Source organism: Protomyctophum bolini (assembly GCF_963924005.1).
Source record: "Protomyctophum bolini genome assembly, chromosome: 18".
In the NCBI taxonomy this organism is placed as follows: Eukaryota; Metazoa; Chordata; class Actinopteri; order Myctophiformes; family Myctophidae; genus Protomyctophum; species Protomyctophum bolini.
Window position 1 is genome coordinate 18532546 of NC_137879.1, and position 15178 is coordinate 18547723.

At 41.5% G+C, this 15178-nt stretch overlaps 1 protein-coding gene across 4 annotated transcripts; it reads right to left on the reverse strand.

Annotated features, from left to right (window-relative positions):
• Positions 1–313: 313 nt before the first annotated feature.
• On the reverse strand, positions 314–14809 carry aco2 (aconitase 2, mitochondrial). Of its 4 annotated transcripts, none has more exons than XM_080789648.1 (18): positions 14735–14807; positions 12652–12794; positions 11537–11795; positions 9971–10063; positions 9343–9501; positions 8831–8981; positions 8074–8178; positions 7561–7652; positions 6447–6552; positions 5916–6073; positions 5393–5466; positions 4904–5015; positions 4520–4798; positions 3905–4096; positions 3656–3788; positions 3324–3445; positions 3015–3172; positions 314–444 (listed from the first exon to the last, which is right to left on the reverse strand). In XM_080789648.1, exons 1-17 carry the CDS (start codon positions 14768–14770, stop codon positions 3038–3040), a joined length of 2349 nt encoding a protein of 782 aa, XP_080645774.1. In that variant the 5' UTR covers positions 14771–14807; the 3' UTR covers positions 314–444; positions 3015–3037. The 4 variants fall into 4 exon arrangements, with proteins under 4 accessions (XP_080645774.1, XP_080645773.1, XP_080645772.1 ...); XM_080789647.1 differs by lacking the exon at positions 314–444 and adding an exon at positions 854–1262; XM_080789646.1 differs by lacking the exon at positions 314–444 and adding an exon at positions 854–1306.
• Between the last annotated feature and the right edge of the window lie 369 nt (positions 14810–15178).

A 15178-nucleotide genomic window follows, 5' to 3' on the forward strand; every position in this document is an offset into this window, starting at 1 on the left:
AAAATTTAAGCATATTTATTATTTATATATTTTTATTTTTTTATTATTATTTTCAAATGTCATCAAGGTAGAGAGGAGCAGGAAATTAACTGTATCATATCATTACTATCATATCCAAAACTGGGCCTGGATATATATATTTAATATGTTTAGTAAACAGAAAATACATTTTCAGGTTTGGGATACAAATTGTATCCAGTCAGTAGAGAGAACTCATACAGGATAATTAAGTGAAAGTTTAAATGAAAGTGATGAAACAAAAAATAAAATTAGTATCCGGTTCTGGAAAAGTATTTTGTTTACAAAAATAGCTGGAGAGGGGCGCAGTAGAGTGGAATGAGAAGGTTCCTGGTTCGATCCCTGGCTTCCAAAGTATCCTTGAGCAAAACCCTGCTGAAGCACTAATTGTTCCTGATGGAGGTTGGTGCCTTCCATATGGTTTGTCTGTGAATGGGAGAATTTGAAAGACATTGTAAAGTGCTTTGTAGAAAGGCACTATACCAGTGATGGGGAGAGCACTGACTGTTACTCAAACTTATTACTACTGAATCATAGAACTTTTTAACAAAATAAAATACATTTGTATAGATTTATACAAAATGCAATAATATGGTGTTCAATGATACTACTGTACCTCTACGTACTGTAAGAGAGAAAGTATATGACAGCATTCTCATCCCTACATGTGACTGGCAAATGGCAATGCCGAATGATCATCTTCTCCATGTTTGACACCTAAGATAAGCATTTGCAAAGTCTTGGCCTGGGACTGGAGACTATTATGAAAGCCCCAAATATAGTTAGCTGAATTATAATAAATCAAGCAAAAACAATAACATAAGCATAACCAGTGTAAAGAAATAAGATCAGTGAATTTTATTGTACAACCCATTTGTGACTGAGCAGCCGCCATTGCTGTAATACAGAAAACTGAGAAAATAAAAACAATTTCATGGAAACAAGACACATCGAGCAAGAGTGTGATTTGGCATTTAATATAAATTCAGTTAGTGATTCATTGCCAATTGGAAAATTTATTTTGTATCTGGAGATTATGTAAGGCGATCAGGGGACCTTTACGCCAGCTACATAACCTCACTTAAAGAGCATTGATTATATCTGAAATTAGTTAAATACTGGTGAGCTATTAATCACAGCCAATGTTGGTACATTTCTTCCAGACAGGAGTGATTTTTGCCTTGTGGCAGGAACCAGGATCCCATTGTTCTGTTGTGCAACTCCAGTCTGAAGGGTGCCTTTCCCTTTCACACAGCAAAAAAAACAAAATCCGAGAATCAATATGACCCTATACAAAACACACAAGAACAAAAGCACACAAGTCCATGAAGTTTAACTGCAGGCTCTCGAGACATGTCAAGAGAACATTGTGATAAAAAGACATGCTTTTTTTTCCTTTTTTAAAAATGCACATGTATATGATTTGCAGCTTTTGCAAGACAAAAATAAATAAATACAAATTCTGAAAGCCACTGCATGGAAGCTTTTGACCTTATAAAGATGATCCAATGTACAGTGATGTGGTTAGTGAGTGATGGTTAGAGTGTGCGTGCAGATAAGGGATAAGGTCAGGTACTCTTATATTACAGTGGTTTAGCATACAAGTCCATAGTTTACCTTTGAAAATCTACAACCAGTCTCATTAAAACTTTTTTCTTTTACAACATTAACAATGTACACCGCTACATACAAGATACCATGTCATTGGGTATGGCTGGATGGATCGTCAGAACAAACTGAAGCAGGTCAAATTATAGTAAATCATTGCCACGCAGCCTGCAAATACTGTACACACTACAGCAACAAGGTTATTGGCTAAGCGTAGCGTGCTACGGCAGAGATGAGACTGGCTTCTATTACCAGTCCATTTAAACAGCTGTGAAAACAAAGACAGCACAGCAGTTGGCAGCATGTTCTGTCATTGATAAAGTTGAGTGTGTATATTGTGTCCATGTCCAACATCAGAAGTCAGACTCTCGTTGTTGACTGACATCGCACTAGCAGCTCATTATTAAAATGCTCGAACAGCAACCTATTCATCTTTTATACCACCCCTTTTCATTGTAATGTTTCTAGTCATAAATTCCCTTACTGTGTAGCATCTGTCTTAGTAAAACCAACCTGAGTTACAAATGAATTCGGACCACTTCCATCTATTCTACACCAAATCCGTCGCCAAAAATAGCCAATCTACAAGATCACAACGGGCCTACAAACTTATAGATCTACTATTTTTGGCAAATGTTCCCCCAGAATAGGCATGCTGGGGTTCAAGTGGTAAAGTGTTTATGTAGTGTCATTGACCATATTCACTCAGGTCATTTCGCCCTTACTTCATACTCGGGAAGGGGACTCGAACCCGACAGGATAAGAGTATCAATTAAGATCAAAATGGCCATCGTGTGAATATTGTCAATTGTCATTAGTTGCAGCTTTGATTGCACCCTATTGCCTAGCTTCTTCCTGTCATGACTCATGTCACCCAACTCTTTGATAACGTATAATTAGCCACAGTGCTTGGTGTCAGGTTCTTGCCCTCGCCAAAACCAAGGTTAACATTGGAGGGTATGGGAAATAATCTACACTGCAGACAACTGGCTAAAGAGAACTGATGTGTGCTCCATTATCAACATGTGCATAACACTCGAGTAAAAGCACTGTTCAACACCCAGTATGTGGGCGTGTATAGAGAACACTTGCTCTGTTCCAAGTCGTTAGCCAATGTATAGAACAGAACCAACCATCAACCATGGACTGCTCGAGTGAGTGATTTATATACTCTGTTGCACACAGTGTCGTGCACCAAAAACAGCAGATCTCAAACTCACAACACGTCACATTGCCAAGTATTGTAAGCTTGTAGATCAGCCATTTTCAATGCACAGCACCGGAGCACAACTAAGTATAAATTATTACCCTTTAATACCCCATATTTACTATGATGCCCCGCTCTCCCCCCAGGACGATCCTCAACTTCCTCCCTCGCCTGCCCGTACTTTGTATAACTCAGTCCTCTTCCTCAGTGCTGCAGCGCCTTCATCCTGTTGAGGGCCGAGCCTGCCTGGAACCATTCGATCTGTGTCTCGTTGAAGGTGTGGTTGAGCTGCAAGGTTTCCTCGCTGCCATCGCTGTGCTTCACCACCCCTGTCAGAGGCTGAGGAGGAGGAGCAAATATAAAGAACTGCCTCCTAATATTAGCAAATGCTTGGCCTTTTAGCAAACCACACAGGTAAAGCACATGGGGTGCTCAATTCAGCAGCACACGATTAAAGCAAATTGCAGTGAATGTCCTGCGACCAGCTCACCATTCCTGGAATGAACGATTTGAGTCCTCTGATGGAGATCTTGTCATCGGGGCGGATCTTGTCGTAGTCTGAGGGGGTGTTGAAGGTCAGAGGGATAAGACCTTGTTTCTTAAGGTTGGTCTCTGAAAGCAGGACATAAAGAAAACATTTGTGTCCAAATAGTTTTTTAATTGACAAAAATAGAATGTTTTGAATCTCGTAAAAGCAGGGTTCCAAGCCAAGATGCATAGCAACTGTGTAGTGCTGCAGTTGTAAAACATTTCTTTATTTGCTTATGTGCAAATCATCACAATCCTACAGATGGCTGACAAAAGTTGGGAACAGGACCATACCGTGGATTCTGGCAAAGCTCTTGACGATGATGACTCTGCCTCCAAGGTGCCTAGGCTCCAGGGCAGCATGCTCTCTGCTGGAGCCCTCACCATAGTTATCATCCCCAACCACCACCCATGAAAGACCATTGGCCTAAAGGCACCAACACGCATACACAGCTGGGTCAGAATTCAAAGTGCACTGCACACAAAGGGGGTATGTCAGCTCAGGTTTTGAAGAAAACTGGGAGTGGACCAACGCTCCTGTACCTTGTAGTGACGGGCTACATCAGGCACACCTCCGTACTCTCCAGTAAGCAGGTTCTTGAGCTTGTTAATGCCATCATTCTCAATGTTGACAGCTCCGATCAGCATGTTGTTGGAGATGTTATCCAGGTGGCCACGGAACTTCAGCCAGGGCCCAGCTGCACTGATGTGGTCTGTGGTGCATTTTCCCTTCACCTAGGAAAATAGATACTGTGAAGTGAGGGGCACGCACTGTGGCTGCCACATGACGTGAGTCATTCATTAATTGCAGATTCACTGCCACTATACACGTTACATGAATGCAGTGTGTGTGTGTGTGTGTGTGTGTGTGTGTGTGTGTGTGTGTGTGTATATATATATATAGGCCATATGATTATGATGTCTCACGTAATCATATTGTGCCCTAAACAAACAATTAAAAGTCCATAGACTTTGTTAAAAGTGCTCTAAACAAACAATATATGGCATAATTTAAAAAGCCATGCATTGGAGTGGCTGGCGACCCTCAAGAGATAGAAATCTAAATGTAGAACTCGACGGATGCCAGATTTACTTATAGGCAAGCAAATAAAAAAAATAAAACAACCTTATTATTTACCCTCCCACTCTCCCACTGACCTTGATGAGAACCTGTAGGTCCTCCAGGTCTTTCCCGCTCCACTTGTCAAAGGGCTCCAGCAGCTGCAGCCGGTTACTCGTGGGGCTTACATCCACCCTCAGGCCAGTGCCGTCGGGTGGGGGATGCTGGTAGGTGTCCTGGCCTGGGTCAAAGTCCTTGGTAGGGAGCTCGTCTCCATAGGGCGGTTCCAGCATCCACTTCTCACCATTTGGGGCTGTCAGGTAGTCTTTCTCCGGATCGAAGTCGAGGGTGCCGGCGATGGCCATCGCTGTAACGATCTTGGAGGAGGGATAACATAGCCAAGCAAGTTCAGGATAAATGAAACTATAAAGTGGGAAATATACACACACAAAATATCACCTAAAAACGTGTCCTGTATGTACCTCGGGGGAGGTGACGAAGGCATGCGTTTGTGGGTTAGCATCGTTCCTGGCCGTGAAGTTCCTGTTGAAGGAAGTCACGATGGTGTTCTTGTCTCCCTTCTTGATGTCTTGCCTGAATGCAAAGCATAATTCACAAATAACTATGTGTGTGTAATATATATATATATATATATATATATATATATACATACATTCTTCCAACTTAAGAGAATAACAAAATCCACACCACAACTATAACAACGAATAGTCATAAACTATATATTTTTGACCACTTTCAGAGCAGACAGAAATATTGAAAGCCGTTGAAAACCATCAGAAGGAAATCTGGGATGCATTCGATCTCACTCAACCAGTTTTATTAACAGAGAGATGAGGAGACTATTTTTATGAAAAGCTAACAGCTGGTAGGATAGCTGACATTCTCAGGTAAGCCCACTGGGTCTCAGGGCAACACATTATGAGCATGCAACACATTGTTCGGCCACCCACCTGTCCCACTGTCCGATACATGGACCACATGCGTTGGCCATCACCACGCCTCCTACGTCATTCAGGATCTTTGACTGTGGGAAGACCGAAACCTCTCGTCAGCTCAAGAATAAGAGTTTTTATTATCCTAAGCACTTCATTTCAAGAGAGATGCGAGGAGTAAAAGCAAAAAGCCCTGGGCGAAAAAAAGGAAAAAAAGGAGTGATTAAGGTCGTATTCACATGTAGTAATGCAACTCTTTCTGGTCAAGTACTGAATTCCACCTCAACCTTTCCACTACTACTATCCTACTACTAGTCTATATATTAAAATTGGCCCAAAACTCTGTCACTCAAAGACCCCACTGTCTGCAACAACACTATATTCAAGTTGGCTAATGGGCCAGTGACGTAGATGTGAGGGCCTTGAAGTGGCCTGAACAGAGTAAAGAATACAAAAAAGGGGAATGGATCGCTGAGAGAGTGAGACAAATAAAGATTGGGGGGAGTTTGACTCTCTTCTCAGTGTGTTACTGAGTACTCACATATCCATCACGCTCAATGGTGGCACGGATCTGCTCCGAGCCGGGGGAGATGTTGAAGAAGGACTTGCATTTCATCCCCTTGTCCAGTGCCTGCTTGGCCAGGGAGGCTGCCCTGCCCATGTCCTCGTAACTGGAGTTGGTGCAGCTGCCAATCAAACCTATAGTAGTAAGAGGAAGAGCTCTTTGAAGTAATATAACACATTTAGGCCTGACGTCGAAAAATAAATAAATATATATCTTCTAAATCATGAAAATTTTCTGAAAGATTTGAGGCACATTTTAACGATTTTTCTAAAATAGCAGACCTACAAGCTCGTAGCGCGCCACTCGGTGGCGGGTTATGAGCTTGTAGATCTGCTATTTTTCAATAGCTAAATTATGACAATGTTTAAAACACCAAAAGGGGTTCACGCCCAAAATGGGATAAGAGGCATGCCATAGAACGCTGAGATGATGAATCTTGTTCAGTTCAAATGTTTCCGCACATAACCAACATGTCTGAATATGGTGCCATTTTGAGACAATGCTTACCGACTTTAACCTCCAGGGGCCAGCCATGTTTCTTAGCCTCTGCACCGATTTCAGAGACTGGGTTACAGAGGTCAGGGGTGAAGGGTCCGTTGATGTGGGGCTTCAGCTGAGAGGGGATGGAACAGAAAAAGTCTGAATGTTACTCACTCCGAGGAACCAGCAGGGCGCAGCAAAACAACCACTTTTCCTCAGAGCACAGACCACATAACATACACAAACCATCCCTCTCTGCTTGCCCTTTAACCCATTTTGGGTGGGGACCCAAAATAGCAGATCTACAAGCTCATGTACGAGCTTGTAGGTTTGCTATTTTTGAAAAATCGTGAAAATATTTATTTCAGAAAACTGGATTTAGAAGATTTTTTTTAAATGTTGAGGTCAGGCTTAAATGGGTTAAACAGAATGATGAGCAACTAAAATACATTTCATTTGTATAGCACTTTACGAAACAATGTTACAAACTGCTCTACAAAGAAAGAAATTACAGCATCATCAAAATTGTTTCTTTTTAGAATACAAAGAAATAAAATTACAGCATCATCAAAATTGTTTCTTTCTTAGAATCATTTAATAGTCTAGCGGGTGAATTTTGCATCAGCTGGAGATAGTAGATTGCTTCTATTTTTTGTCCTACACAAAGGATGGATGATGTACAATGATAAGAGTGCCTCACTTAGTTCACACGGGTGTGATTTTTAACCCATATGCTGCCACCTGCTGGACGCAGAGCCAACCGCAGACTGCCGAGCCTATTCAGTATTTTAGCCGTGAGGGCCCCTCCAGAGATACTTCTGGGTCGCACCTTTGTGTCCCCATAGAGTTATACTGTGTCCCTCCGTCTGACTAAATCTGAGACGAAAACTGCTTTCCTTGCAACAACAAAGCTACTGGTCTCCCAAATCTGGCTGTGACAGGCCGTCTGCTCCACAGTGAATACTATCGCCATTTCATTTCATTGTGTCAACTAAATCCTCATTAATGCAAACTAGATTCAACATACTCAACCCAGCACATAAATATGCCCCCAAAATATTGTACTGAGCAAATTACAATATTCATTGACAGCTTTAGAAAGAATACGGATGTGGTGAGGTCATAATTTTGAAGGACTGACCTCGTCCAAGTTGATGTGTATGATTTGATCATATTCACAGCCCTCATCAGGAACCAGCAGGTCTGCATTCTCATCAGACAGTGCAGCGATATCTGACAAGAGACATTAGGATAAAGGACATGAAACAAACATTCTGCATTCTCACCCTTTGAAGACCACAAAGCTTGCCAATGTATCAGTCACTGTGTAACTTCATCTAATGAATGAGTGGTACTGGTTATGCCGAAATTGTTCAGAATTTCTGCATTTATTTTCTCTTCGTTTATATAGTTTTGTAACAAATGTATTTGCCTGTATGAAAACATGTTCCATACACATTTAGAAAGAATGTTTTAAGTCTCAACATTTTCATACAGTTTAATTAATGTAATCCAATGGCTTTGGCTTCCTCTAAAATCAAACAAAACATATACACTCCCGAGTCACGGGCAAAACATGCCAGACCACTAATATTGTCCCCTGCAGGTGATCCAGGGGTCTACATGAAACATTAAATCCAGAGGAATGACATACCTCCACGTCCCGTCTTCTCCAGATAGGTCTTCATGCGGTGATTGTAGGGAAATATTGAGGTTGTGGCTCCAATTTCTGCTCCCATGTTGCAAATAGTGGCCATCCCTGAACCACAAAAAAAGCAGGAAAGCAGCACTTCAACATGACATAAAGATGTGTAAAACAGACCAAGATAGCTTACATGTGGACATACCAAATAAAAGCACGTCCAGGTTTCCTGGAGGCATTTGAAGTTAAAAGCTAAAACTGTACTTAAGATAATGACTATGATGATAGCAATCTTCATCCAAGAGACACTAGGACAGATATAGAATGCAGATATTACATGGCGATAGGCCACATTGGATAGTAATCCAGCATGACAGTGTCACGGGTTTGAGTCCCGATCCTGACAAACTTTACTGTGAGTCTTCAGAGAGAGAGAGAGAGAGAGCATCTCTCTCCCCGTTTCCTGTCTACCTACTGTGATCTATCAATAAAAACAAATATCTTAAATTATATATATACACAAATAGTGTTGCTATATCTCCATGTTATATATATATATATACACACACACATGTCGATATAGCAACACAATTCGTTTACAAAACAAGGTTGATCTTCTGCAGAAAATGGAAGCTTCCACCTGTATGAATGAGGCATCATGAATAGTTTGATGCAAAACATTCATGACACATTATCAGATAATGTATTAGTCACGTCCTTGTCGTTTATATTCAACAGAACATACGCCTGGTAACCTCTCCCTACTGACCGGTGCAGGAGATGGAGTCAACTCCAGGGCCGTAGTACTCCACGATGGCTCCAGTGCCTCCCTTCACGGTCAGGATGCCGGCCACCTTCAGGATGACATCCTTAGGCGAGGTCCAGCCTGACAGTCTGCCTGTCAGATGCACTCCTATCACCTGTCACAAAATTACCAAAGAAGAGTCAGGATGTTAACTTCAAAAACGAATTGTTGTACTCAGATTCGTGCGTGTGTGTACATTCCATGGTAAACAAGGAGTCAAGAATCCATGTGTGCAAGGTCTGCATTAATTACAAATATATGCATGTAATTTAAACCTGTGGGAATGGGACACATTTCCGAAAGGAAGAGGCAAACAAGACAGTAAGGAAAGCAAAACCCCACAACATTTCAACAGGATGACCTGTCACGACTCACGAGTACGATCTGCACATCGGCCATGTCTCCTTGAGCACAATGCCGAACAATACTTGATCACCACATTGTAATAACCAGTCCTAACAGCTAAAACTACTGACATTGGGACACTTAAGCTCCCACGGGATCCCGGCCATGACATCAACAGCGTCAGCTCCACCAACGCCGATGCAGATAGATCCCAATCCGCCGCCGTTGGGTGTGTGGGAGTCCGTGCCAATCAGCATTACTCCTGGAAATGCGTAGTTCTCCAAGATAATCTGAAATGTAACATTAGCATAGAATGTGACATCACCGATGGCATCCATATAAATAGAAGACAGACAGAATACACAGGAAGACAGCAGTCTTGACATTCTGTCTGTTTTTAGTAGTATTGGCAGTATTCAGAGTTTAAACACTCAAATACTGCCAACAATATTGTTCCCGTTCTTCCCCAACGTTGTCTTGGAGCCCACGACACAGTATAGCATCTCCCTACCACCTCTACCTTCACATTCAGTAGCTCCTGTGATCCTTTGTGGCCAGATGTAATTTCCTGGGGTCTAGTAGGACTATAGTAAATATTAATAAAGAAATCACGTAAAAACGGACGTATTTACCCCCATGATCGAATGCCCCTGCCCCCCTGTCAAAAATAGCTAAAACCGTCTAATAACAACCTAACCTGAACCTTGGTTGAAAAAAAAGCTAAAGTCGTCCTTTAATTCTAAATAAATCCAGTTTTACCTGGTGGATGATTCCAGACCCTGGTTTCCAGAATCCTACTCCATATTTTGCTCCAGCGCTGGAAAGGAAGTTGTACACCTCCTGGTTGATATCCTGCATATAAAAAACATGACGGCCACTTGGTTAAAAGCAGGTTTTAAGCTTAACTACTTCTGGTGTATTAACAGTAAACCTACACTAGAGTACATATAGAATATTACAGATGAACACATTAGGACATAAGACAGATATCACATACAAGCAGTAGTAGTAATAGCAGTATTCATGGCATTTCTTGAAGTGATTTCACTGTAATTCTTTTTTTCTAATTTCTTTATTCAAGGATAAGCACAGAATTATACAGGTTTACATAATTATTGTCAGTGGCACTCCTAATTAGCCCTTCACTAAGTCCCTCCCTAACCCGTCCTTGTCCAATAGGCACGTTAGCAGCGAAGAGAGTTTATGTTGCACGATAAGACTCAGTCATTAGCATTATTGCCATCACCTGGGTGGGTCAGTCATTTAACTTTCCCGACGTTAAGCCATGTATATGTTCAACAACACAGCCATGCGAAATAACACCGACAGCTATGAGGTGGAAAAAGCTTGACCTGGAAAGCAACAGTTGCTAAACTATTTGGATTGGCATTGGAAAATCGCTTTTTGGGGTGGGATTTAGCGAAGGGCTAATTGTCTCCACCAGCCAAAGGCATGGGGAGAGTATGTTTTGCACTCGTCCGTCCGTCCGTCCGTCCTTGTGTTGCGTCCATCCGCCCGTGTACAGCTAATCTCTGGCACAGTTAACCCAGGCGATGCCAAACTTTGGACACACACTCCCTGGCTGCCAACGAACCTCTGCCCCACATTTTCCAGAACGGACTGTTATAGCACCACCATGAGGCAGCTTTACCATTTTACCTATAGACAAATTCAGAAACGGGTCTCATGGTCGCAGTTTACGTATTTCCTGTCGGCAGAGCCGACACGGCTGTGGGATAAACCCGCACCTCTTCTACTACAGTGATGTTAGTCTGCCTCAAACGTTACTCTTTTACATGCTTTTTACTAACACTAACATTACAAAGATGTCCAGAACATCAGGATGAACCTGTGTAGTTTATGGATACTCCAACAGTTCAAAAAGAAAGAAGGAAGAAGTGAAAGATCCATAACGTCAGTCTTACCCAAAAACATTTTTTCACATCAAACCCAAAATGGGCAACCCTTCCCATTAAGCTGGGCAAGATTAACAGGAGTAATCACTCCTGGATCAGTTGCCCAGCCTACCCTCCCGTTCTCCCTCCCACGAATCCTAGGGGAGGCAAAAAAATAAATAACAGGGATTAAGGACAGAAAATAAAAGGATAAATAAAACAAATGTAGAAAAACAAAACGATTACAAAAATATTTTTATAATATAGCCTGTTCCCATATACCTCCTTGGGACATTATAATTTGACAGTAATTACTTTACATCAACTTCAAGCAACCTGAAAGAAAGAAAATCACTAAGAGAAGACCATTCTCAACACTGGATGTCCGAGCAAACATCCAGAGTAGACCCTGCTTCCAATGTCACCTCACCTTTGCCCTGGCAAGGTCCTTAGCCCCTCCAATTTGGGCTTCGATCAAGTGGTCACAGTGGATGGTGGAGGGCACAGCCACTTTGGGCAGACCGCTGCTAATAAACTGAAGCATGGCCATCTGGGCTGTAGCATCCTGCATGGCCACGCGGTCGGGGTGCAGGCGCAGGTAGGTGCGGCCGCGGTCGATCTCTTGGTTGTGGGGGTCATCCAGGTGGCCATACACATTCTTCTCTGACAGGGTGAGGGGCCGGTTCAACCTTAGGGGTAGACATAGTGTGGTTGTGGGTTTCGTACAAAGCACATCTGGAGAATATACAAGTTTGCAATCCTAAAAATGTTTGATAAACAGGTTTTGACCAATCTGTATATTGTATTTATACAAAATAAACACTACTACAGTGGTTGGACCCGGTAGTCTCCCTACTCTGCTTGGGCAAGAACGATGAGAGGCATTGCCTGAAGGTATCTCATTATTATTAGGCTACATTTGCTACCTGCAACAGTTAAATCAATTCAAGACTTTAACTTTCAAAATAATTGCCTAGATTCAGTCATTTGAGTGATGCTTTATTGCTTACAGTAGTGCGGATGAAAGATAAATCATGGTTGTTATAATATAGCCTATTGAGGAAATTCTATTGCTTACTATTTCACAATGATTTATACTGTTTCGTAGACTTAAACACCATGGTCATGCAAGACCACATGAAGGAAATACATAAAGATTTGTCTGCCATACCTCTCCCCAACCTTCCAACTGTAATTATCCCCCTACAGACTGCTGGCCTAAAATTATAGAGATGCAAAAGCAATGCCTAGATGTGCAGTGAACACCCATTACCACATCTCACTCAACACACAACCCCACTCCCATCCGCCGCAAAAATAAAGATATACCAACTAAATACAACAAATTCAGGGAAAAACAAACAAAATCCTGGTAGTTCAAACAAACACTGGGAGTCAATTCAAATACTGGGGTTGACACATGCTACAAATGAATGATGCCAAAAACCTGTGGTAAAAACAGTAGATAAGTAAATCAAATAATACAATGATAAGAAAGTGTTGTACAGAACCACATATTAAGCCAGTATAAAAAATATAGATTACCTTTTTTTTACAATCTCAATGTTTGACCTTAGCTTCCCATAGTTTACGTAGGATGTGGGTTCAAAGCGGCTCATAGAAACCTTGGCCTTGGCATTGAATGCTGCCGTTACATGAAGCCGCCTCGCACCTTGGCCCAAGGCCAGCTGTAATGTTAGAAAGAAAAGAAATCATTTTAAATTTTAATATGATCTTATTGTCTGATAATATAGCCTAAATGTTAACCACTTGAACCCTAGAATCCCTATTCAGTGGCAGGAACATTTGCCAAAAACAGCACATCCAGATATTTGAAGTGGAAAAAAGCATCAATGGGGATTGGGGGACCGCGCTCAATTCAGTACTAGTTTGCTATGGAGGATTTAAGGAGTTAATACCCAATTACCCATCCATGTATGTTGCAGAGCTACTGTAATATTCCAATCCTGTTTATTTGAAAAGAATCCCCATTATCTGATGCCATGGCTAGTCTGAGTGGGGTCCACAATACTAATCCTATATTATGCAGCAAAACATTTCTTGACTCAGCTGTGATCATCTAAATCAAAATTTAATTGAAGCAAAGTTTGACTTGAGTCAGTGTTTGTTGGGTAAATAAAGTGGAAGTGGAAGGGATGACAGTCACAGAACAGGTGGAGATCTTGGCATGCGTGAGGGACAGGCAAACTGTTACAGTATGCAGGGGTTGACAGTAAGGTCTCAGAGGCACTTGCCGTCGGCCAAGTACTGGTCATATTCTACTTGGCCAAAGCTCACGCCCACTTGCCTGTAACTAAATTGCCATTATAAAATTATAGGTAACATTTTAATTACCGGTTTCTACTTGCGATTCTGGGGCTGCATGATAGACAAAATTGTTCCTTGCCACTGCATGCTGTGTGTGTGACTGCGCTCTGGGTATGTTAAAGTGTTTATAGCTAATTAAAGACAGTTGATTGCTTGCAAATACAATCCCTATTCAAAGTTCAAACGTACTTGCTTTCACTGCTTTCAGGGGCAACGTGAAAGCAAACTCCACCTGCCCAACCGTTTTGTTTATCCACCACGGTGTCAGGCCATGGTATGCATACTCATAAGTTTTCCATGACTCATTTTCAGAAAAAGTCTAGTTGTTGCTTATTATATTGGTTGGTTTTTGTATCTGAAATTGTGTATATGCTTTGGAAAGCCCAACAGAGCCAGCTGTCCTATTAGCCTAAGTTTATCAGTAACTTTAATACTGTATGTAATGAACTGTTTAGTTAAAGGACAGCTGAAGACAGCTGTACCTGCCTGGAATTATTGTCCTTTCATTGGCAATTAGAAAGCACAGATACCATCATTAAAAAGATGAGGAGAGCACTGTGGTAGCTGGTTATAACATATATTAGTCAGTCCACACACAGTAAAATTCTCAGTGTTAATTTATCCACATGTAGACAAGTGGACAGTTGACCAGTTACATTTGTATTCTCATAGTTAAGTGAAGTCAAATTAAGATTATTATATCAAATTAACATAAGTATCACTATATTATTATTATCATTAATTACAGTGCCACTAAAATGAAGGTGCCATTGTTTAGGAATGTTTGTATTGTGTATAGCCATATAATTGCAATATGACCTTGATTTCCTTTCAACATCAACAGCATTAGACAATAGACATGTATGTAGGAGTCATACTCTATATTCGATCCGTCTCTCTGATATGGTCCCTGCGTCGCCGGTCACTTGCTCTGCGCACTAACCTTGTGTTAACCTTGCTAACAAAACACCCACCCATCGGTTCAAATCGCATCCAGTTAGGATCCACATAAAAGCTCAGTGTCACAGTGACCCATTATATGTGTAAGGTTAATACAACGAGAGCTTCAAGGTGGTTGTGAACGATAAACCTGATCTCCTCCCTAGCGGAGCCACAGGGACACGGTGACCTGAGCGGACCTGCTAGTGAAGAGCTCGTCAGTCGTACTGACACCGGGTAGCGGTCCTCCGCGCCCGGTTCCCATCCGACCCACCTCCAGTCATGTCTGTGGGTGGATGACAACCACCGCTCATTAAGAAAACGGGGCTCAACGCCACGGCGCTTAAATTGTCTCTCTTACCTGAAGCCGGGCGACAGTCAGACAGTAGGTTGCCATTTTGTTCACTGACAAAGATGTGTCGACCAGTGTTGACGTCACCGTTATATTGCAATGATGTGTCGCTTAGTGTTGACGTATTGCCTGCCGCCGCCTGGTCCTCGAAGGAGAAAGTCAAACTTTTTTATTTTAAATCATTACAACATTTGTCTCCTGCCCAGAACATAGATAGAACTGGTTTTGTACCTGGATTATTTAAATGTGTTATATTATATGAAACCAGTTATTTCAAAAGAGTGTTCACCTAAAAGCCATTTGAAATATATAAGAGTTTTCTCTACAATCTCCAATATTATTATTAAACTTAAATTAATAAGAAACTTGAAATAAAATATAAATTATTATAGGATAAAAAAGCTAGGTAAAAGTTCAAGTAAGTAAGTAAGTAAGTAAGTAAGTAAGTAAATG